Genomic DNA, 22652 nt, shown 5'->3' with positions numbered 1-22652 from the left:
TTGAGTTTGGGCTGTGTGCACATTTCCAGAAAACTCAGCAGTGGCTTGCTGTGGATATATACCCAAGTCAGGTCTGTAGGCTAGAGCTGGCAGGCAGAGGAAGGCAGATCTGTGTGAGTTCAAGGCCTGCTTGGTCTACAGAGCTAGTTCTAGGATGGCCAAGGCTTCCAGAGAAAACCTTTCTTGGGGAAAAAAGTATACAGGGTGTAGGGAACCGGGGTGAGAGTGATAGTCAGAATTGAGCAGGCATAGAGAGAGCTGTTAGATGGGCAGCATTTGTCAAGCTAAATATTTTAAAAGAAAAAGGTTAAAATATTAACTTGCCCTCTATCTATAATGATTGCTAGTTTCATGCATTTGTTGACTCAAACTGTATAGTTATTTCCTGACTTCTCGTTTTCTTTGGTGTTACAGATAGTACACCAACCATAACATTCCAGGAAAAAGAACAGCTACCTGTGCTTGGTGGGTTTTCTGCCTGTATTGGACTCTGCTAAGTTCTAGACCAGTTTGTGGATAACAGTAATTTCTGCATTTGGAAGGCCTTGTTACCTTCAGAGTTGTATATTCTGGTTAACCCTGTAGTTGTGGTAGTTCAGTTTTGGTTGGTAAATCTGGACAGTGTTCTTAGAGTTAGCTGAATTTTCTTTCTTTCTTCCTTTTTTAAAAATGGGATGGTCAAGTTATTTCTCTGACTCCAAGCTAGGCCATGCGTGTCCAGATTCCGCACCAGAACCCTCCTCTTTCCCATCAACCATTTATTTGCAATATCAGAAAAACGAGTAAGAGGCAAGTGTGTCATCAAGGCGTATCCTTGTGCAAGCCCGGCCCATCACCGCTTGGGATTGAGCACCTTGTGGCCTGGTGGTGGGGTGAAGGACAGACACGAATGCACATGGGGGTGTGGGGTGGTCTTAGCTGAATTTTCTCTGTGAGTTCTTAGTGTGAGTGAATGTCACATGTGTTCAGGTGCCAGAGAGGAAGTATGATTCCTTGTAGTTAGTTATAGGTGGTTATAAGCCAGCCAGTGTGGGTGCTGGGAACTGAACTCAGATCCTCTGGAAGAACAGGAAGCACTCCAAACTCACTGAGTGAGCCATTTCTCTAATGCTAAGTAAGATATGGTGCTTGCTTTCTCTCTGAAGGGCTGCAGTGGTGCTCAAGGTGAGCTCCTTGGGTTGGATAAGACTGCATATATGCAGTTCGCTGGAGTCCCTTTAGAGAGATGGCTTTAATACTGTTTATTAGAGCTACAAACACTTTCTCTGAAATGCAATGGTTGAGTTTTCTCACTTGTGAAGGACCATCAGTGGATGCTTAATACCCAAGTGTGAATTGTGTGGCCAATGTCAAGCCACTTAGAACAGGAAAATGCTTCCTCCTGGAAGTGGATAGGTTATACTGCACCAATCCGGAAGTGTGGCTTCTCCTTTAAAACTCTGTGTGTGTGTGCGTGAGTAATCGCCATGAAGTGTGGAGCGCAGAGGACAGGTGCCTGGTGGAGCTGACACACCTCTTTGCACATACCTTAGAGTGCATGCAGGGTTGGGAGGTGTTGAGTGCAGGTCAGGCTTGTTATTAATAAACACTTTTAGCCACTAAGCCATCTTGTTAGTGCAAGTATGGAGTCTTGGTACAGATTCTAATTTAGAGATATCTCTTTCTTGGGGCAGTGGTGATGCGTGCTTTTAATCCCAGTACTTGGGAGGCAGAGGGAGGCGAATTCCTGAGTTTGAGGTCAGCCTGGTTTTCAGACTTCCAGGACTACACAGAGAAACCAACCATCCAAAGAAATCTTCCAACTCATAGCTCTTTAAACTTTCTTGCCTTGGGGCTTTTGCATTTTGGGAAAGTGAACATATAGTGCATCTGTCCTGGGTAGTAGGTGTGCAGAACCTGAAGATGGACTCCTTAATCTCATATCGAATCCTGACTTTAGCTATTTACATATCTTGGTGTGCCCATCTGCATCATCTGCATCATCTGCATGCATGAGTCTACTGAGTCCATTGAGGGCATTGGATCTCCTGGTACTGGAGTTCTAGGTAGTTGTGAGCTGCTATGTGGGTTTTGGGAACTCAACTCAGCCTTCTTGCTTTTGCTTTTCTGCAAGAGCAGAAAGAATTCATCTAACTGAGCCCTAATCCCACATTTTTAAAGGAATCAAGTTAGGGGTAAACATTGACTTAATAACTATTGAGTGAATTTGTCCATTGCCCATTGAAATGTAGTGTGTATGTGAAGAAGGAGATGTCTGAGGGAGGTTTTGTCACTTGTACCTATCAGAAGAGTGTCTTTGGGGCAGGTTGAGTATTTCCCAGTGGCTTCTGCATGTTTTAAGAGTGGACTGGAGTGGGAAGAAGCCCAATGCCAAGAATGCATTCCAGCCAGCTGCAGAGGGAATTCCATCCCTAAATGTTGACTTAACTGTTGGTTATGGTGCATATTAGAAATCACCCGGTAATCCAGGACAGATTTTTATCATCCTCTGGGAAGTTATGTTGATACTGACTGTGAGTGGGCTTTGGGTACTGGGCTGTATGTGCTCTGCAGACCAGAGCATTGCTGGAGTCATCATCCCCAAGAAGGGGGAAGGGGCCAGGACCCCACCCCCCACCCCCTTCTGCATTTGGGTGTCTTTATGGCTTTGTTGCCTCTGTATTCCCAAGTCTGCAGTGTTAGATATTAGATTTCTTTTCTCCTTGGCATTGGCACATTCATGATTTTCTGTGGCTCATCACCCACAGCCAAGATTTTTATATGCTTTTCACTCTTAAATTTGTTAGCTTCCAGCTTGCTTGTTTATCTCTGTTAAAAGGACCTCCCTGCCCACCCCCCAAGATAACAGCACCAGTGTGATGTTGGAGGGGAAGTATGTGTGGAGGAATGCGAAGGGTCCATGTGATATTTAAGTGGTTATTTAAAGAAGTCATTTGCTGGGTACCTTGTTTTGTTTTGCCTCCTGTTTTTCTTTCCTTGCTTACAGCCTGCTTGCTGAGCCTTCCCAGCAATGGTGCGTTTGAGTCTGCATGCTACAACTGATTCAGGAGTGGTATACTTTGAGTTTAAGAACAGCATGAACTTGGCTATGTGGTAGAGGACTAAAGACTATATTGTTTGGGGTACATCCTTTTAGAGGTTCTTACCCAGTGATTTCCCTGGAAATGGAGTGGACTTCATAGATTTTTTTCTGTTCTTAGCAAACAGGTTACCTAGGCAGAAATTATGTGGTTCTTTTCTGTGTTTATTGTCATGTCTTTGCTGGCAAGCTCAGATGGCTTTGTCTTCACCCTTTCAACAGCATTCTGCTCTGATCCTGAGGTTGTGGAAATCACAGGCTGGTCCCACTTTAGTTCAGAGCCTGGAACTTTATCATCCAGTTCAGATAACTTATATTTTTGGTTTCCAGGTTCAACCTGTTTAGGAATCTAGACTGTCAAGCAAAACAAAACAATCCCCCCCCCCCCCCCACACACACACAAAAAAAAACCCAGAACAAACAAGAAACCTATTTCATAATGGACTTAGGGAGCAATTTCTCAAAAACACTGCTCAGGGACAGGCATCTGTACTGAGATCTTGACTTTGAAGTCACATCCTACTGAAAGTGTATCTTCATGACAGCTACCTACCTGCACTATGGCCTAGTTTGTCCTGAGCAAGCATTATGTTTGAATCTTGTATGAATTTAATTATTTGCTCTTCAAAAATCCAGAGAGAGGATTCTGTTCTTCTTGGCTTCTAGTCATGAATATAGAATTATAAAACATCCTTTAGGGTAGTTGTTAGTTAAAGGTTAAGTTGGTAGGAATGAAGGTTTGTCAAAGCCATAGTTTTTTTTTTTTTTTTTTTTTATTCATTTAGGGTATGAAGAATTAAATCCAGGCTCTCTTGATGCCAGGCAAGAACTCTTTATCGCTGAGTCATGCCTTGTTAAAAATCTGATTTTTGTGTGTCCAAAGTAGATCACTTAAGAACCAGGATGACTTAGTGCATTATTTTTGTAATTGCCTAGAACTTTTTAAAAAAATGTTATTTTTACTTACTTGTATATGTCTGTGTTGAGGGTCTTCCATATATGTGGGTACCTGTAGTGGCCAAAAAGGGTTTGGGATTCCCTGGAGCTGAAGAAATTACAGGCAGTTGTGAGCTGCCTGGTATGGGTCTTGAGAACCAAACATAGTTCTTTCCAGAAGATCAGGGAATGCTCATAACTGCAGAGCAGTCTCTCCATCCCGGCCCTGAACTCTTAAGGGAAAAGGGCTGGGCAGTTCGTGGTTACTGTGACACCCGGGCCTAGATGGCGGCCCTGTCCTTCCTTTCATGTAAGATTTTATTAATTCTGAGTTTCTCATGAATGGTGAAGATATTTGATTCATTGCTGTCTTGTAATTCCTGGGAAGAGAACTGGCAGAATTCGGTCCTTTGAGCACTGTTAATCAGGAGAGACCTTTGAGACTAGGGGTGGACTCAGGCTCTAACTATGAATTACTTTTGTCTGAGTGAGTTACATTATGAGAATATTTACAGAATAATTACTGTTTAGAAACTCTTGAGTCCAGTTGGAGAACAAGGCATTACTGTATTAATTTGCTGCCTGGGTAAAGTGAGCATAGAAGGTTAAGTGTCAGAGTTTCACAGGCGAGTCAGCTCTAAAATAGCTGTGCATTTCCTTTAGGTAGTGTAACCTTAGGTCAGCTGTCTCTCTTGTCCTGCACACTACTACACTATGTATCCTGCGTTCTATACTACATACCTGTTTTGAGCGTTGTAATGCATGCTAAAGATAAATGAAAATACCAACAGGTTATGGACATTCTTTTTAAAAAATTTTCTTTTTACTATGTGTATATGGGTGTGGAAGTGTGACACGGAGGTCAGAGGCCAGCCTTGTGGTCCTGCTCCTCCTTTCTACCTGGGCTTGAGGGATCAAACTGTTGTCAGGCCTGCATGGCCAACACTGCACTCACTGAACCATCTTGCTGGCAACCTTATTTTCTTTTATTGAGCCAGAGTCTTGTTATGTTACATATAGCCCTGGCTGCCCTTGAATTTGCAGTGGCCCTGTCTCAGCCTCTTGAGAGCCATGCTACCAAATCTGCCTGGAAAACCCGAATTTTGGACTAGTTTGAGAGACTGCCAGGGTGGCCTTGTTTAGAAATTGAAACCCCGAATCCAGAACTTAGTGGTCAACTGTATTCAGACTGCACTGAGGGACACTCAGATTTGAGAAGTACTGGACTCTTCACTCCACTGGGCTGCAGGGCAGGGCATATCAAAATTGCCTGAGGTGCTTCTAATTATACTGTAGATGGAGGTTTTAGATACATCTGTCTTCTGTGCAGAAAGTGATACTGGATAAAGAAAAGGCTATAAAAGTGCTTGAAGTTGTATAGTTTTCCATGGGCTATTAAATAACAAAACCATGAGATTGTGCGGCTTAAGCAACAGGTCATTTTTAAATCAATCTCTCTCTCTCTCTCTCTCTCTCTCTCTCTCTCTCTCTCTCTCTCTCTCTCTTGTTTGTTTGTTTTTGGTTTTTTTGTTTTTGTTTTTGTTTTTGTTTTTTGAGACAGGGTTTCTCTGTGTAGCTCTGGCTGTCCTGGAACTCACTCTGTAGACCGGGCTGGCCTCGAACTCAGAAATCCACCTGCCTCTGCCTCCTCCCAAGTGGGATTGAAATCCCAAGGGATTAAAGGTGTGCGCCACCACCTCCTGGCTTCATTTCTTTACCATAGTTCTGGACTAAGGAAGTACAAGGTTAAGATGTCACCAGATTAGATTCTAAGCGACATCTGTTGCTTCTGGTTTTAGCATCTTCCCACTGGGGCCTTGCATGCCATTAAAGAGTACTAATCCTGGAATGGGCCCTACTGTTGTGATCCAGCCTAAACCCAATACTGCCTAGGACCCCACTTTAAAAACCATTCCCTTTAGGGGCTAGGCCTTGAGCATGGGCATTTCAGGGGGTTCCAAACATTTTGCCTATTGTGCAGTGAGGGCGGACTCTAGCGGGGTGACCCCTACACTTTGTTCTTTAAGAATGGCCTCTTGCTCTTTTTCCTTCTCCTAGGTATGCAGTGAGGTGACATGATAGTGGTCTGTATCTGTGGTCCTAGGAGTTAGAGGAAGGTAAAAAAGACGTTCTGGATATGTCTGAGAGTCCAAATAGGATCAGTGTAGTGTACAACTCATCCTAGTACTTGGGAGTTGGAAACACTAGGATTAAGAGTTCAAATTCAGCCTCAGCTGCATGAGAGTATCTCAGAAAAAAAATACCAATATTGTAACGTTAAATGCCATGTTTCTTCTGCCTATGATCTGATCTCATATCCTGCCTCCTGATCTGAGAACAGGAACGTGATAATCTCTCAATCTCTCCCTCTCTGTGCCCAGATTCTTCAGTGACTGGCCTAAGTTTTTTCCCTGTGTCCCTTTTGAAGTTACAGCAAAGTAGACCCTGGCAGGTTGTCCCCTCACTGAGGCTGGGAATCCTGGCCCTTGGGCTAAGGCTTGTCTCCATTGTGTGAGTGCTTGGCAGTAATGAGAGGTGCAGAGATGGTCAGTTAGACCCTGTGGAGAACCAGCGTGCTTTCTGTCCTTTCCTACCAGACTTCCTTTTTCTGTTGCCTGAGAAATGTATCATTAAAACCCAACCAGGGCAGGTCAGTGGTTTCAGGGAGGCCGACAGTTTGACTTGCCAATTGGCATTTGTGTATATCTGGAGGGATACTTTTTAAGAGGGAGTTCTGGTTTTACATATGTGTTTCAAACTCATTTTATTGATTTGTTTCCTCCCACACACATAGGGTTTCTCTGTGAAGTCCTAGCTGTCCTGGAACTCACTCTGTAGACCAGGCTGGCCTCGAACTCAGAATTCCACCTGCCTCTGCCTCTGCCTCCCAAGTGCTGGGATTACAGGCGTGCACCACCACTGCCCGGCTCTAGGCTCTATTTCTTTATACCCTCCCATTCATTCATTCATTCATTCATTCATTCAATCATTCATTCTTATTAGAATATAAGACACATGGGCACCCCAGTAACTTTACCGTATTAGAGGTGCTGCGAGGCTTGATGCAGCAGTACAGCAGTCAGCAAAGACTCCTAGTATTTTACGTCTTAGCCTTCCCTGGTGTCTTCCCTCTGTTGTAAAGGCCTGGCTGCTTATAGGCAGGAGGTACTTGTCTCCAACTAGTCAACAGAAGTGCCTGAATGGTCTAGAGCACCATTAGCCTTCATCACTCTTTGGGGTTCAGTCAGCACAGGACAGTTTTGTGACACTGCTGTTTTTCTTCCCAGTTTTTGATTCCAGACCTTTCTCATTCAGTTTGGAACTGACTGACTTCTCTAAAACTCCCTTCAGAAAACCTCAAGTGACTGATAGTGGTTTCATGATGGCATTTGGGTTTAAAACAAAAGATGATTGAAGTAGTTGGCCTCATCTCCCAGACACAAACACTATAGGGACATTTTTTTGTGCCTTGAAATAAGATAAGCAAGGCCAGGCAGAGGAGAGATGGAAGAGGGTTAGACTGTCTTGATTTTCATGGTTGTTTAGTATGCCAAGTATCCATTCCAGCATGACCAACTGGCCCGAGAGCTAGGGAGACAGGCAGGCAGTGCGCCTCTAAAAGAACAGCTGGGAGGGAACGTTAGTCTCATGGATTTCTAGTGGGGAAAAAAAAAGGTTTGTTTTGTTTTGTTTTGTTTTGTTTTGTTTTGAGACAGTGTTTTTCTGTGTAGCCCTGGCTGTCCTGGAACTTGATTTGTAGACCAGGCTGGCCTCACAGTCAAAGATCTGCTTGCCTCTGCCTCTTACGAGTTGGTAGTGCACGCCTTTAATCCCAGCACTTGGGAGGCAGAGGCAGGCTGATTTCTGAGTTGGAGGCCAGCCTGGTCTACAGAGTGAGTTCCAGGACAGCCAGGGCTACACAGAGAGAACCCCGTCTCGAAAAACAAACAAAACAAAACAAAAGAAAGTTGGGATTAAATTGAAAATCTTGAAGCAGAGCCCGATGAACATGTTGCTTTGGACAGTGTGGAAGGAGGTTTTTTTTGTTTTGTTTTGTTTTGTTTTGTTTTGTTTTGTTTTTTAAACAGTATACAGCTTTGGAAGGAGGTAGAGTTTGCTAGACTGTATGATAGACTGATCTGCAAATTGCTGATCTTACCCTAGTATTCAGACACATCTGGAATAAGGCTAAGATTGAGCCATTCTTTAACCAGACTCTGTAATTGTGCCTTTTGTATTGTCAGTAGACATGTGGTGAGTCCTCATTGAAAATTTGGTATTTTAGGGTAGGAGTGCCATAGAGTGCCATTGCTGCTACTTTTTTTACTGGCTTTAAACGTTTGTATATAAATTAAGTTCTACTCCTGGGAGGTGCTGCAGATAAGACACCCTTTTTATCACAGGAGGAAAACTTTGACAAGAGATAAAACTATATACTTAAGTTTTGGTGTCTTTAACTTTATTACATTTATTTACTTATTTGTCTGTCTCTGCCCACCATGAATGTTTTTAAAAGAGAAAGGAGTAGTTTTTGCCTTTACTTGTTTAGTTTGTTTTGAATGCTATGTGCAAACCAGATCCTGAAACTGGAGGAGCATTTTAGATCTCATCTGAACAACTCCATCTTGCTTTGTGCTCTCCCAGGTGAGCCTGTGTGCAGGTTCCATGACCTTTCTTCTGCGTTCCTTTTGTGCCATATCACACAATGATAAATATGACGCCTAAGAGCAGCAGACTACACAAAGAGAACTACTCCGCGAAATGAGCTGGTAGGCTCACCAGTACCAGCCTCCTTCCCTAGTAGAAGCACCAGAGAATGGCTGCAGGAGGGAGTCAGGCCCTCTCACCTGTGCAAATGCCTTGTTTGGTACTAAGTCATGTCACTTTTTGGGAGTAACAAAGGCTGTACTTTAAGTTAAGCAGATATAATTGGCCTTTTGCCAGCATAATAACTTACAGAATCTACTTTCATCAGTCAGCAGGAACTTAACTGCTCTCCTGTCAGTGCTGTGGAAACAGGACATATATTCCCTGCCTCTGTGGATACTTTGTAGTGAGGAAGAAACTGCAAGTGAATAATAACAGACAGTAAATAGTATGGTTGCACTCCCCCCCCCCCCCACACACACAAGGTCAAAATAATTTTTGGTAGTTTATCTTTCAACAGTGGTGTGTGTGTGTGTGTGTGTGTGTTTGGGATTGGATCTTGCACTATAAACCAGGATAACCTGGTTATCTAGTAGTATCTGGTAGTCTAGGCTGGCCTCAAACTCACAGAGGTCCTCTTCCCTTACACATGAGCCACCAGGCAGGCCTGACTCCAACTGTTACTTAAAGAAAATGCTGTGTTCTCCTTGCCTAGCAGGTGTCTGTCTTTATGCTGTTTCACTCAGTACTGGTCAGTTCTGACTTTCTTTCCCTTGGTTGCTCTAAGGATTAAATTGTGGTAAGTTAGACCTTTGCTGCTGAGCCGTGATGGGTGAGGACCATCTCTCTGTGGAGTTGCACTGTAGGGCATTTGACACTTGGCTCCCTCGGTACTAAATGTCAATAGTAAAAGATTCTGTGACAATGGGAAAAGAAAGAAAGAAAAGCTTTTCATACATTTAATTGCAGATACTTGGAGTGGCTAGATGGGCCCCTGTTGAAGCTATGGGCTGTGCTGTCAGAATCCTTCCTTGGAAGGAGCTATTGAGCAAAATCCTCAGGGAAAACAGACTGAAAATAGGTGCTTTGGACTTGGGATCTAATTTGTATGTTAGTGTTTTTAAAGTTATTTCAAAACTGTATTCTGCTTCTTTGTTTTTGAGGGTGTAAGGGTAAGAGGTTGTGACTGCTGTACATACAGGCACTTGTAACAAGTATTTCATCTTGTGTACTTAACATTTGAGCTATCAAGTATCTTTGTTAGACATGAATATTTAAACTTTTTACTTACTTGTTGGGGACAGGGGGTTCATGGCATATGTGGAGATCAGAGGACAACAGAAATTGGTTCCTTCCTACCATTCAGCTCCTGAGTGTGGAACTCAGGTCGGTTACCAGGTTTGGTGGCAAGTGCCTTACTTATCCTGTAGCCAATATTGTCCTCCCAACATTTTTTGTTTGAGATAAGTGTTAGGCTGTGTTGCACAGGATGATCTTGACTTTCCAGTCTCCTGCCTCAGACATTTGGGTAGCTAGAATCACAAGGGATGGACCATCCTACACAGCTAAACATAAGGTTTAATCCTTGTTGTACAGATGGGTGCTCTCCTAGCACTTGTGGACACGGTGCCACCCCCCCAGTCCTTTTGTTTTTGTTTTCTTAATTACAACCTTAATTTTTCACCAGTTAGCCTCCAGTTGATCATGTGAAACTTTGATTCTTGAGTGTCTGGGGTAAGTGTTAACTGCTCTGGTTTCTAAGCTTTGTTTGCTGCTGGAAATTTGGGACTCAAAGCAGGAAGATGGCTAAGGGTGCTAGATGACAGGCCCAGCATTAAATCACACCCACCCATAGCTTCCTCCTGGGTACATGCTATGGTGTAGGCATCTACTGTCTTTGTGTGATAATAGTATGATGATAAGAAAAACAGTAAGAGACTGTTTCTACAAGGTTCATGGTCTGGGTTTTTTTTTTTTTTTTTTGGATTTGGTATTTTTTTCGAGACAGGGTTTCTCTGTGTAGCCCTGGCTGTCCTGGAACTCACTCTGTAGACCAAGCTGGCCTTGAACTCAGAAATCTGCCTGCCTCTGCCTCCCAAGTGCTGGGATTACAGGCGTGCGCCACCACCACCCAGCTAGGGTCTGGGTTTTAAATGGTTCACAGGAAAGGTCACATTGAAGCGTGTCTGTTCAGGAGTTGCATTTGTTTGTGTGTGTTGAGATGAGGTCCTGTGTGGGCCACTCAGGCCTCAGCTCTGAGTAGCTGAGGATGACTGGAGCTTCAGATCCTCCCCTCCTGCTTTCACCTGAGTCCTGGGATTTCAGGCATGGTCGTCTGTCTGCCATCTGTCTACCCCTCCCCGTCACTTCGAACCTTCCTGTAAAGTGAGCCAGTGTTTTCTGTTTAGTGCTACATCTTCAGCTCTGCCGGTTAACATACAAGGTCCCTGTCTAGAAGAAATGAGTTTTCAGGATCAGCGAGTAGTCTTCAAGCCTGGGGTGTGTCTGGGTGGATTGAGGCACTCTTTTCACTGCCTCAGTTGTCCCCAGACCCCTCGGATGCTGTCGCAGCTGTGTAGTGGTCTTCCTTCTTTTTTTTTTTAACAATTATTCTATTTTTTTTATTCGATATATTTTTTTATTTACATTTCAAATGAACCCCCCCCCCGCCCCCCAGTGGTCTTGCTTCTTAACCCGAGGATGCCATTCAGCAGTGTGGTAATCTTTGGTTCCAATACTACTCCTGTCTGAAACACTATGGAAAACTCCATGGCTTTGGGAGATAAGACGCTTCAATTTGTTGTTGCAAATTATTTATTACTTTTAACCTCTTGTTATGTGTAAGATACAAATTAAATTTCTTCAGCCATGTATATATTGAAAAGCATGTGTGAGTGTGAGAGTGAGTGAGCATGTACATTATCTGCACCTTCAGATAGGAGGGGGGGCTGTTGTATGATTGATTGATCATTCTCTGTCTCAGGTATTGCAGGCTGGCTCATCTAGCCACAAAATGCATGGGTTTTTTGTTTGTTCTTGTTAATTTCTGTTTGTTTTTCCAATGCTGGGAATCAAATCCAGGTCTTCATACTCAACAAACACTGAGCTAGGAATCTTAGCTCACTCTTTGTGCTCATGAGCTCTGTGGAGGCCGCCTTCCTTCACCGCTCTCCTGTTTTCTGAGATAGTATTCTTCACTGAGCCTGGAGCTTGCTATTTCAGCTACACAAGTCCATCCTGGATTGGTGTCCACATGGGAGCTGGAGATCTGAACTTAGTCTTTATGTTTGTGCAGCAAGTATTTTACCCACTGGGCAAGCTCCTTAATCTTATCTGTCTGTCTATCTACCTACTTATATGTCTGTCTGTCTACCTACCTATCATCAATCAATCAGCCATCCTTTTAGGTAGTTTCTACCTTGTTTCTCAAAGCTGTCATCAAACTGCAATTCTCCTTTAGTCTGTTGAGTAAGGCATGACTGACTGACTGAAATCCCACATACCTGGCTGTATAACAGAACCTCAGCTGTCCTTGTAGACCTGGCTGTCCTCAACTCACCGAGATCAACCCACCTTTGCCTCCCAGGTGCTGGGATTAAAGGTATTCACACCCCCATTGGCTCTGCCTCTCAGAGCCAATGTACTCTCCCCAGAATTTGTATGGTTATCTTTTCCTGCAGAGTTGTAAACCAGGGAGCTCCGGATTTACTAGATAACCTTTCAGTTTCTGCTTGTTCTCTTGGGGCCTTACCCTGTTTTTATGGCCCTGTGTTCCTTTTTTTAGATCTGTGGGCCCTTGTTGTTGTTTTGAGATAGGGTTTCTCAATTTTGTAGCTCTGGCTGTCCTCGAATTTTTTTTTTGGGGGGGGGAGTTGTTTTTTGCTTTTCGGGTTTTTTTTTGTCTCTGTGTAGCCCTGGATGTCTTGGAACTCGCTCTGTAGACCAGGCTGGCCTCAAACTCAGAAATCCACCTGCCTTTGCCTCCCAAGTGCTGGGATTAAAGGCATGCACCACCACCACCACCTGGCTGCTGTCCTAGAATTTACTTTTTAGATCAGACTGGCCTTGAACTATGAAATGGAAGTTTAGTTTACTTCTGCCGGCGTTAAAGACATTGATTACAGCACCCAGCAAGAGGAATATTTTTATGAAAAAGTTGCTTGTTTTCCCTAGAGATACTATAGTTGGAAGTAGGACAACTGGAAAGTCTTACCACAAAGCAGTCTTCCGTGTTGCGGGGTGAGCCTGCCTCTGTAAAAGGTGGCTGCTGAGTGCCAGAGATGGACGCAGAGTTTCTCATTAGTTGGGAAACTCGAGTTTTTCTAGCTGCATTATTTGAAGTACTCATTCTGGTGCCAGCGAAGAAGTGAAGAAATAACAGGCATCTGGTTGTGGTTTTTCTGGCATGATTGTTTTTTGGTGGGCAGCTGTGAGTGGTTATTACAGTTGGCTCTCACCTGTAAGCTTTAGTACCTGGTTTAGTGACTCTTTCTTCGGTCTTCTTTTCTCAGTGCTAATAAGTTTTCTATGCTCCTTTGGTCTGGATAGGATTTCTTAATTCTTTCTTATTGTGAGTAAGAATCTACTTTTGGGAGGGTGGGGGTGGTTGTCTGGCTGTATAACCTAGGCCATCCTTTGAATATGTATGGGCCAGCCATGCCCAGCATGTTCAGTGTCATTATGAGGCAGTGTGGGTTTGGAAGGACCGGAAGGATCTCAGGTCTGGTTGCTGCCCTTATCTGATATATTGGACATACGCTCTTATTCCTCTTTTAAACAGGGAAGTTTGAAAGAACTTAATACAACAAAACAGACTTGGGGATGGTGGTTGCAAATTAGCAACCACATAGGCAGATGATCAGTTTGTCCGGAATTTGAATGAAGTGTTTTTATCTTCTGTAAAGAAGTAAATTGGCATGTGGTCTCCAGATTATAAATAATGAGACTCCCAGGCTGGGTGGGTTTGATCAAATGTTAGTGTATTTCCATTTCTACATGGATGAGATGGCTAAATAGGAGGGTAGGGGGTAAGAGGTAGGTTATTGTCCTGGCATGTAGTCATGTTTTCCCTGTTGAAAAGTACAACCCATGGCTGGCATGGTATAATTGCCTGTAGTCTCAACACTACTGATGATCATTTGAGCCAAGGAGTTAGAAACCAGCCGGACAAGGTAGCAAAACACTATCAGAAGAACAAAACAACACCCCATCCCATAGCTGCCTCTGCGCCCCCTCCCCCCAATAGCTTCATTTTAGGATGCAGGATCTCAGGATAGAACAGATCCCAGCGCTGATTTCATAGTATTTCCTCTTGGATTGGTAAGAATCTGACCTGTTCTCAATGCCATGGTGTATGGGAGCATGTGGAGGTAGGCAGAGATGGCCTGTAGCTATATGGAGAGGGGACAATGGAATGATTTATGCTGCTCAATTTATGTACCAGGGAGCAAGACTGTTCTTGCAGAAGTCTCTTTAGTCCTAAGATCTAAGTGATTTTTGTAGAGCTGGCTGGGAAAGTAAAAAGCCTGTTGGTTGGGAGAGGTCTTAACTTTTGTACTTATCTCTGCCTGGAGTGCCCCTTAACAGAGGAGGGTCCCCTCCGGGAACTGATCAACAGCTGCTGCCAGTCCCTAGAATCACAGGAAGTGGAGGCCTGGTGCCTTTGTATAGAAGCGCTGCAGCCAGACAATAGTTTTTGCTGGCGGGGCCATGTGGCGAGTCACGTGACCCGAGGCTGTATTCTGCTGGGGTCCTTACCCATCTGTTCTCTCGGCTCTTTCTGGGTTATCAGGCGCCAGTCCAAGTCTTCCCAGGCAGCCAGCTTCATGGCCAGAGATTACGAGCACTAACCTTCCTGGCAGGGGCGGTGTGGCTTCGAGTTTATGCAGATTAGCCATGTGTTTCTCACTTCAAGGCGGTCCACAGGAAAAGCCTTTTCCTGTGTTTGGCTCTCAGTGGGCGGCTCCCAGCTTACTGTACTGGGACTCAAGCAGCAGGCATGCACGAGAGGGATCACAGTACACTGCCCCCCCTCCACCTCCAGTGCTACGTCACCACAACACAACCACTCACGCTCTCATACTGTTGGTGTCATTCATTCCGTGCCAAGATTGCTTTAAAAAATTCCCTTGGCCCCAGTTCAAACAGGAGTACAGCTGGGATGTGTTAGATTTTAGGCAGTCTGCCCTCAATTTGAGATGAGTTATAAATAGCAGTGCCGACTTCCTTAACTACCGCTCTCTGAGGTAAAATGCAGGTTAATTACTGTGGGAATCAATTAGGGGCTTCTTTCGGTTAAAGAGCCAGGGATGCATTTTTATTGTTATTATTAAAACTCATAAACAAATCTGGCCAGGAATAAATTGAAAGCACAAGAAGTACAAAATAATATTTGGAGGTCCAAACTCCAAGGGTATGGCTCTAGGTTTATCCTGGCACCGACTAGTTGGCATCTAGAGCGAAAGCACAAGTGTGTGCTGGTCAGGACTTCTCCTCTGCAGTGATGGAGGCTCTTGGCCCCGGATCCAGCCTTCCTCTCACTTTATTCTTTCCAGCTTTAGTACTGCACTGCCAGGCATTAAGTTAGCCCTTAGCTGCATTTCTGGTTACTTCCTCTCTGTATCTTTGGCTTCGGCCTGTCCATTCCCTCTCAGACTTCTTTCAGGATCAGTTTGTTTTTCCTGGTGTCACTACCACATGGTGTGGGGTGTGATATCTCCTGGGGCTTGGAAGTTGTTAGTGCTTGCCTGGTTTTGTCTCTTTCAGTGGCTTAGGGTCAGATAGAGAATTTGCAACTATGTTTAAGAGTGTCTTGAAATTGGTTACTTTTGATTATCTGATACCTGACCCTGATGAACCTTAAAACTCAACTTGTTACATTCAGCAGTTCACAGGGCCACTGTGGCTTTTTCTTTGTGCATTAATAACTTGTGAGTGATTCCAGTAGCCGCTACCTGGTCCAGAGGTGCCTATAACGCCATTTGCTGGGAGCAGGGAACTCTGCAAGTTGTTTGTGTGCAAGCTGTTTGCACTGAAAATACTCAGGATAGGCCTGCTAAGCACCACACCTTTTTGATGCCCAAACCGCATTCATTTCATTTGTCAGGCACTTTATAGCTTGGCCAGTGATCTGCAAGGAGCTAAGTGGCGTACTCTTCCCCCCTTTATTTTTATTTTTTTATGAATGCAGGAGAGTATATAGCAGGGGGCCTGACTTCCCTGATCAAGGGCCAGCTTTTTCCTCTCAATTATGTGTCTCTGAGGCAGAGCCTTTGCTTTTGAAGTGTAATCACAGTAATCTACTCCTGTGGTTTCTTGTTGAAAGGATTTCCTCTCTATCTTTCCCAGAGTGGAATTTCTGGCACTTTGCAGCTACGATTTGGTGTTTGTCCTTCTTTGTGGCTGCTGACTACTGACTGATACTGGCCTTTTCTATTTTACATGAAGTAGAAATTTTTCTGTTTCAGTGAAATTGATGAATGAATATTTGATGTTTTCTAAGAGATTGGGGATGGTGCCTTTCCCCACCCTATAAATGCAAACCACATATCTTTCACAATATTTTTAAATCTCAGAAGTAAGTTAGATTCTCTTTTGATATGATGTGCCTTTGACATGAGACTAGAGTGGTCCAGTTGTTTGAACTGAACTTATTTTTTGTTTGGTGAATAAGCTGCAATGGTCTCTTGATCAGGATAAACCTTGTGGTGAGGGGAAAGAGTTTGAGGACCAAAAAAATGTCAGTTTCATTTTGAGAAGCTATTGTTTGACTGTCTCTTAAAGAGTCCTACTGTGAGGCCAAAGTAGTCTTAAGACTGGACTTTCCAAGTGCGGGGGAGGTTATGTGCTACCATGCCTCTGTAAGCTTTTGAGTTTTGACGGTGTGTTCAGGGCTGGATATGCATTATTAGAACCCTTGTTGATGCAGGTGGGGTTTTCTAGATGTCGTTGTTACTTCAGGACTGTTTTAACTTCTCCTCTTCTAATTTGTCCAGTCGGTCTTTGTCCCTCTGCTCCCGGGGTCGTGCTTGATGCTGGGGTTGAGGTTGTCTGCTGCCTCTCCCAGGACAGTTTGAATGAGGCATTCTCTCTGCAGTGTACCTCACTTAACCTGATTCTTCCTTCAGTAGGAACGTTGTAGTTGTCCAGCATTGTATTTGGGGCCTTTAAGAGACCCACATTTTTTAAGACTGACCGAGAGATTGTTTTGAAAATAAAAGGCCTGAACTCTATGTCCCAGAATGCAGCCAGTAACTCCACCTATTCTGGAGTCTTGGGCCCAGGAATTTAAGTTCAATTTGGGCAACATAGTGAGATTCCGTGCCATTTCAAAACAAAGTAAAGCTACCTTGGACAGCAGAAACAGGAAGCAGTATACATAGCTTGGAATATATAGTATTGGAAAGACATTTAAATATAAGCACTGTGGGAAGCTTGTTTTTTGTCTCATTCTATAGCCCAGGCTGATTGAGAGATTGTTTTGTAGTCTTGGTTTGTGTGGAACTCATGGTAATCCCTCTGCTTCAGCTTCCCAAGTGCTGAGATTATAGGCATGAGTTACCACACCTGCCTGTGGGAAGCTGTGCGTTATGTACATTTTAGGTGATGAACTAAAGCGTTCCAGACCAGACAGAGAGTTAGGATTTAAATTCCAAGCCTGTCAAATTACTATTCTTTTTATATGTTAATATTGTGTGGAATTTAATAGGTTTGGAGCCATATGTAGCAGGAAGTAGTAATACATTATTTGGAAACATTGCTCTCAAATTACATTGTAGTGTGAGCCACCAGCCATGTGTGATTATGTGGATTTAAATTAATTAGAAGTGGACTGGGAATACAGATTGGTTGGTAGAGTACTTGTCTAACATACACTGTGCCCTGGATTTGATCCCACCCACCATGGACCCTAGATGTGGAGGCACTGACCCTACCCCACCACATGGGGCCTGGATGGAGGTGGGAACGTCAGCACTTCAAAAATATTTTGCTATGTAGCTTGTTTGAAACCATTCTAGGCTACTTGAGACCATGATTTAGTACATAGTCAATAAATAATAAATTAACCAAAATGCCAAGTAAAACTTAAGTAAAATGCCAAGCTTAGTGGCACAGGCCTATGATCTTACTAACTCCAGAGCTTAGGCCAGAGCATTGGCATTTCAGGTTAGAAGCTGAAGAGATGGCTCAGCTGTTAAGATCACTTGTTTTTACAGAGTGCTGGAGTTTGATTCCTAGCACCCACATAGTGGCTCACAACTGTCCATAACTCCAGTTAGAGGGGTCCAGCATCTTTTCTGCTGAGCTTCTTGGGTATCAGGCATGCATACTGCACACAGGCAAAACACTCAGACACATAAAAATCTATACAAAGTTAGGGTCTTAATTAAGTTGCCCAGGCTATCTCAGTAAAAAGTAAAGTGAAGTATTGGTGGAGTACTTCCGTAGCTTGTGAGAGGCCTTGTGTTCAATCCTCAAGTCTGCAAAAGTTACCAAGTATGCAGTAGCAAAAATAGCTTGGTGGCACACACCCTTAATCCCAGCACTCAGGAGGCAGAGGTGTGTGGATCTTACAAGTTGGAGCACAGCTTGGTGTACAAAATGAGTTCCAGGATAGCCAGCCTGCAAAGAGAAACCCTCTCTTGATAAAGAAAACAAACAACAATAATACAAATAAAAGGACTAAGGCTGGAAAAATGGCTCGTTGGTTAGGAGCACTGGCTGCTCTTCCAGAGGTCCTGAGTTCAATTCCCAGCAATCACATGGTGGCTCACAACCATCCGTAATGGGAGCTGACACACTCTTCTGGTGTGTCTGAAAACAGCTACAGTGTACTCATAAATAAAATAAATAAATCTTAAAACAAAACAAAAGGACTAATATGGTGGTTCACATCTTTAATCCCAACACTTAGGAAGCTAAAGCAGGGAGATTGTCAAATTGAGGTTAGCCTGGCCTACATGTAGCAAAATCTAAGGGGGAAAGGCAAATAATTCAGTTCCCTAGTTAAATTTCATAGTTTAAGTGTGTAATAGTAACATATCACAGTCAGTTCAATTTATTGAATAATCCCTTTACTGGATCACACTGGTTCCAAGCTAATCATAAACATCAGAATCATTCATAGATCCAGAGGTGGGTGGGGCTCAAGCCCTTCCTCACCAACAAAATTGGAGCCCAGGGAGGCCTGGGCATCTGTGAAGCTTCCCGGTGTGTGGCCCTTGCTGAATGGCCTCTGTTGTATACCTCCATAGTCTGGTACCGATGACAGCTGGATCTGGGCGGTCCTGGACCCACAGATATCCTGAACATGTTGGTCTCTCTCAGAAGATGCTGCTGCCTTCATTTGAGGGCCTGCAACAGCCCCTGTAGCCTGGTGAAGTGAGCTGAGATGTATGGGATTCAAAGACCCCCCTCTCACCTCTCCTGGTCCTGGCTCCATTGCCAGCAGTATTGTTGGATATTGTGGTATTTCTCACTAGCCCAATTTTTGTTAAACTACTCCCAAAATAATGCTTGTAGGTGTGAAGATTCTTATTGGGTCTTCAGATTGGGAATGGTCTACAAGAACCCTGAAGGGTAGTTAGTTATTTGGGACACAGTTCTCCTGGGGTTCTCTACAGTTTGTGAAGGAAGGGGTCTCACCATAGTTACCTTTTTAGTTGAAATTTATGCATAGCCTGAGAGAACTCTGCTTCATTTTGTTTCTCTCAGGGTAAACAAAAGTCTACATAGTGTGGCTAGCCCAATACTTGCTAAATGTAGATCAAGTTGAGCCAGCCTCTTAAGCAACTGGCATTGCGGGTGTGACCACCCCACTCTGTCCACGTGCGCTGTTTTGTACTTTGTAGTTGGATATTCCTTCACAATAGCTTTACTTCCTCCAGTAGCTGCTCAAGAGGGGAGAGTGTGGAAGGAAGAGTGAGAAGTGACTGTGTAAATACACCCTGGCTTGGGGCATGTCTCCAAACACCCACCTCATTTAGCTTTCAGTCCCTCCAAAGAGCGTGTCCAGAACCTTGGACTTCTTATTTGCTAGGATAGGTAAGTGTTCTATCACTGGGCTATGTCCCAGGCCTGCTGCAGGGGTTTTTTGGTTTCTCTGTGTTATCCTGGGACTCTTTAGACTAGGCTGTCCTTGAACTCACAGTAGTTCTTAAAAGTGTGAACCCTGGACCTGTGATGTAGTGATCATCAGAAAACTTGTTACAAATATGGGCCCTGCTTAGAACTTACTGAACTACAGGTGGATGCCAATGGGGTGTGTTTGACAAACTCTCCAGGTGGTGATTTTGATGTATGCTACTGATTATTGAATTCCTTTGTTTGACAGTTAATGATACTTATACCTTTAATATTTAATCTCTGTCCCCTACCCCAAATTCAAGAGTCTGCTTAACGTTTTAGGTCCTGTGCCTATCTTCTACTTTTGTATATTTCAGAGCTATTTAGAATTCTCCCTCCGTTTTTATAGTCTCACTGTATACAGAGAAGTATCTGGCAGAGGAAGTTATGCTGGACTGTCTTGTAGCTCCATCAGGTTGAAACTAGGTCAGAAAGTACATGAGCTGAGTGAATCTGTCATATCACAAAGGACTAGAAAGTCACATGGGTTTTTAAGTATTTCTTTGGAGACAGGCCTGAAACTCCTTACATAGTTGGTGGTCACCTCAAGTGCACAGCAATCCTTGGTCTTCTAAGTGCTAGAATTGTATGTATGGGCCACCACACCCAGTTAGAAAGCTGCCATTGTAGACTGGTGCCTGTGTTTTGAGCTCTTGATCTTATGTTATTGGTGTTGTACTTTTGTTCTTTTTGGCTTTTTGAGCCAGGTACCCACTTAACCCAGACTGGTCTCAAACTCACTTTGTAGTTTAAAATGATTTCTCCCGGAATCCTGAGTGCTGCGATGACAGCTCAGATGTCACCACACACACCCAGCCTCCATCTTTTGTTTGTTTGTTTAAAGATTTCTTTTTATTTGTGTTTCTTTGTATGCTCACACCTGCTGTGACCAGAAGAGTCATTAGATCCTCTGGAGCAGGAGTTGTGGGCAGTCCAGTCCTGGGAGGCAAACTCCTAAAGGGCAGGAAATGCCTTTACCTGCTGAGCATTTCTCCAGCTCTATAGCTTGTTCTTTGAAAAGACAAAATTCTGTCCTTTTATGTTCAGACTCATGTTTGATTGATTGATTGTTTTTGAGACAGGACTTCTCTAGATAGTCCTAGCAGGCCTTATTAAATTCATCTTGTACCTCCGAGTGTTGGGATTAAAGGCATGTGTCACTACCACCTGACTAAATTTTTCAGTTTTAAATAAAATGGATTTTTCACTTGAAATATACATGGCTCCCAATTCTTCTGTTTTTTTTTTTTCTTTTTCTCCAACAACTACTTATTATGTAAGCCTGATGCTCAGTTGAAGAAAGTGAAAATTGAACTACTTTCTGCTAAAACACTATTGACACGCAAAGGAAAAGTTTCCATAAGCGGACTGTGGTATCAGCCCCTTCTCCTCTTTAGTTTTCAAGGGTGCCTGGATATCTCAGTTTTTGAAGCATTGAAGTAATCAGTTTTGATGTTGAGCAAGGTTACAGTAATGCTTGGGAAGTAACACTGTCCTGTCCAGCTAAAGAAAAAGTTCTTTGTTCTTACTTCTGTGCTATGCCATGCATATGTTAACTGCTTCACACCTGGCCTTTCCCTTGAATAATCTCTAGTAGTACATTCCTTTGAAGGTAACGTTTAGCTTTCATATGTTACTATCATTTATGGAAATCTTTTAAGTGACTACTGTAAGGTTATAGCAGCTGTCCCATTACTTTTTTATAATAACTGATTTCTTTGGTGGCATGTGGACTTAATGATTTCTGTATATTTATGTTGGCGAGAGACCATTGAAGGCTGAGGTTAATGAAAATGTTCTTTATTTTATAGTCCTCCAGCCCAATGGATCAGATGGGAAAGATGAGACCTCAGCCGTATGGTGGGACTAACCCATACTCGCAACAACAGGGACCTCCTTCAGGACCGCAGCAAGGACATGGGTACCCAGGGCAGCCATATGGGTCCCAGACTCCACAGCGGTACCCCATGACCATGCAGGGCCGGGCTCAGAGTGCCATGGGCAGCCTCTCTTATGCACAGCAGGTATGTAATTGATTACCTTGAGCCTCTCTGCTCTTCACAGTTCGTGTTTGAGGTATAGGATCACAGTGGCTTCCTGTTTTTTGTGTTTTTTTTTTTCTTTTTCTTTTTTTTTTTTTTTTCCCCTCCCTGAGACAGGGTTTCTCTGTCTGTCAGGGTTGCCCTGGCTGTCCTGGAACTCACTCTGTAGACCTGGCTCGCCTTGAAGTCAGAAATCCTCCTGCCTCTGCCTCTGTCTCTGCCTCCCAAGTGCTGGGATTAAAGGCGTGCACCACCACTGCCTGGCCAGAATGGCTTTTTGATATACACACATGGGCTCACTGCTTCACTGCTAATAAGGACAAGATGGTCCACACCATTCAATGCATGTTCCATGTCTGTCTCAATATGTCCTGGGATTTAACCCAATGTGCCTCAGCCCCCATCTTCTTGACCTTGCTGCTCTGCTGTTGGGAGGAAATGGTACAAAGGCCATAGCTGAGCACCTGTTTATTGCCACTGCAGTAGAAACAATCTGTGCTGCCTTCCTTGCGTTGAGGAGGCCCTTCTCCCTTCTCATGCCCTTATAATTTAGGCTGCCTGGGTCAGAGAGAATGTTTAAGGATTTGGAGAGGAAGAGAACAGGCCTGCAGTGAGCAGTACAGAGGAGCTACCGACCGCTTCCCCCAGCTCAGTCATCTATCCTGGGCTTTTTAAAGGGAGTTTGGCTTATTTTTCAGTACAGAGAATTAAACCCAAGGTTTTAAGCACAGAGCTCTGCTTCTGAGCTCCATCCACACCCCCGCACCGCCACCTTTTTAAACATTACAGTACTTTTACTTGGAGGTGAAGGCAGGATCCCAGGT

General features: G+C 43.8%; 1 protein-coding gene across 4 annotated transcripts in view; it reads left to right on the top strand.

Moving 5' to 3' along the window:
• The window catches only part of Arid1a (AT-rich interaction domain 1A), a 78676-nt gene that overhangs the window by 9403 nt on the left and 46621 nt on the right, over positions 1–22652 (top strand). For all 4 annotated transcript variants that reach the window (XM_052177661.1, XM_052177660.1, XM_052177658.1 and 1 more), the window contains exon 2: positions 21598–21810. In XM_052177661.1, coding sequence (XP_052033621.1) covers positions 21610–21810 — 201 coding nt within the window. In that variant the 5' untranslated portion in view covers positions 21598–21609. The remainder of the gene's footprint in view (positions 1–21597; positions 21811–22652) is intronic.

This window comes from Apodemus sylvaticus, chromosome 3 (assembly GCF_947179515.1).
Source record: "Apodemus sylvaticus chromosome 3, mApoSyl1.1, whole genome shotgun sequence".
In the NCBI taxonomy this organism is placed as follows: Eukaryota; Metazoa; Chordata; class Mammalia; order Rodentia; family Muridae; genus Apodemus; species Apodemus sylvaticus.
The sequence above is the reverse complement of the archived record's forward strand: the minus strand, read 5'-3'. Positions and strand labels throughout refer to the sequence as shown.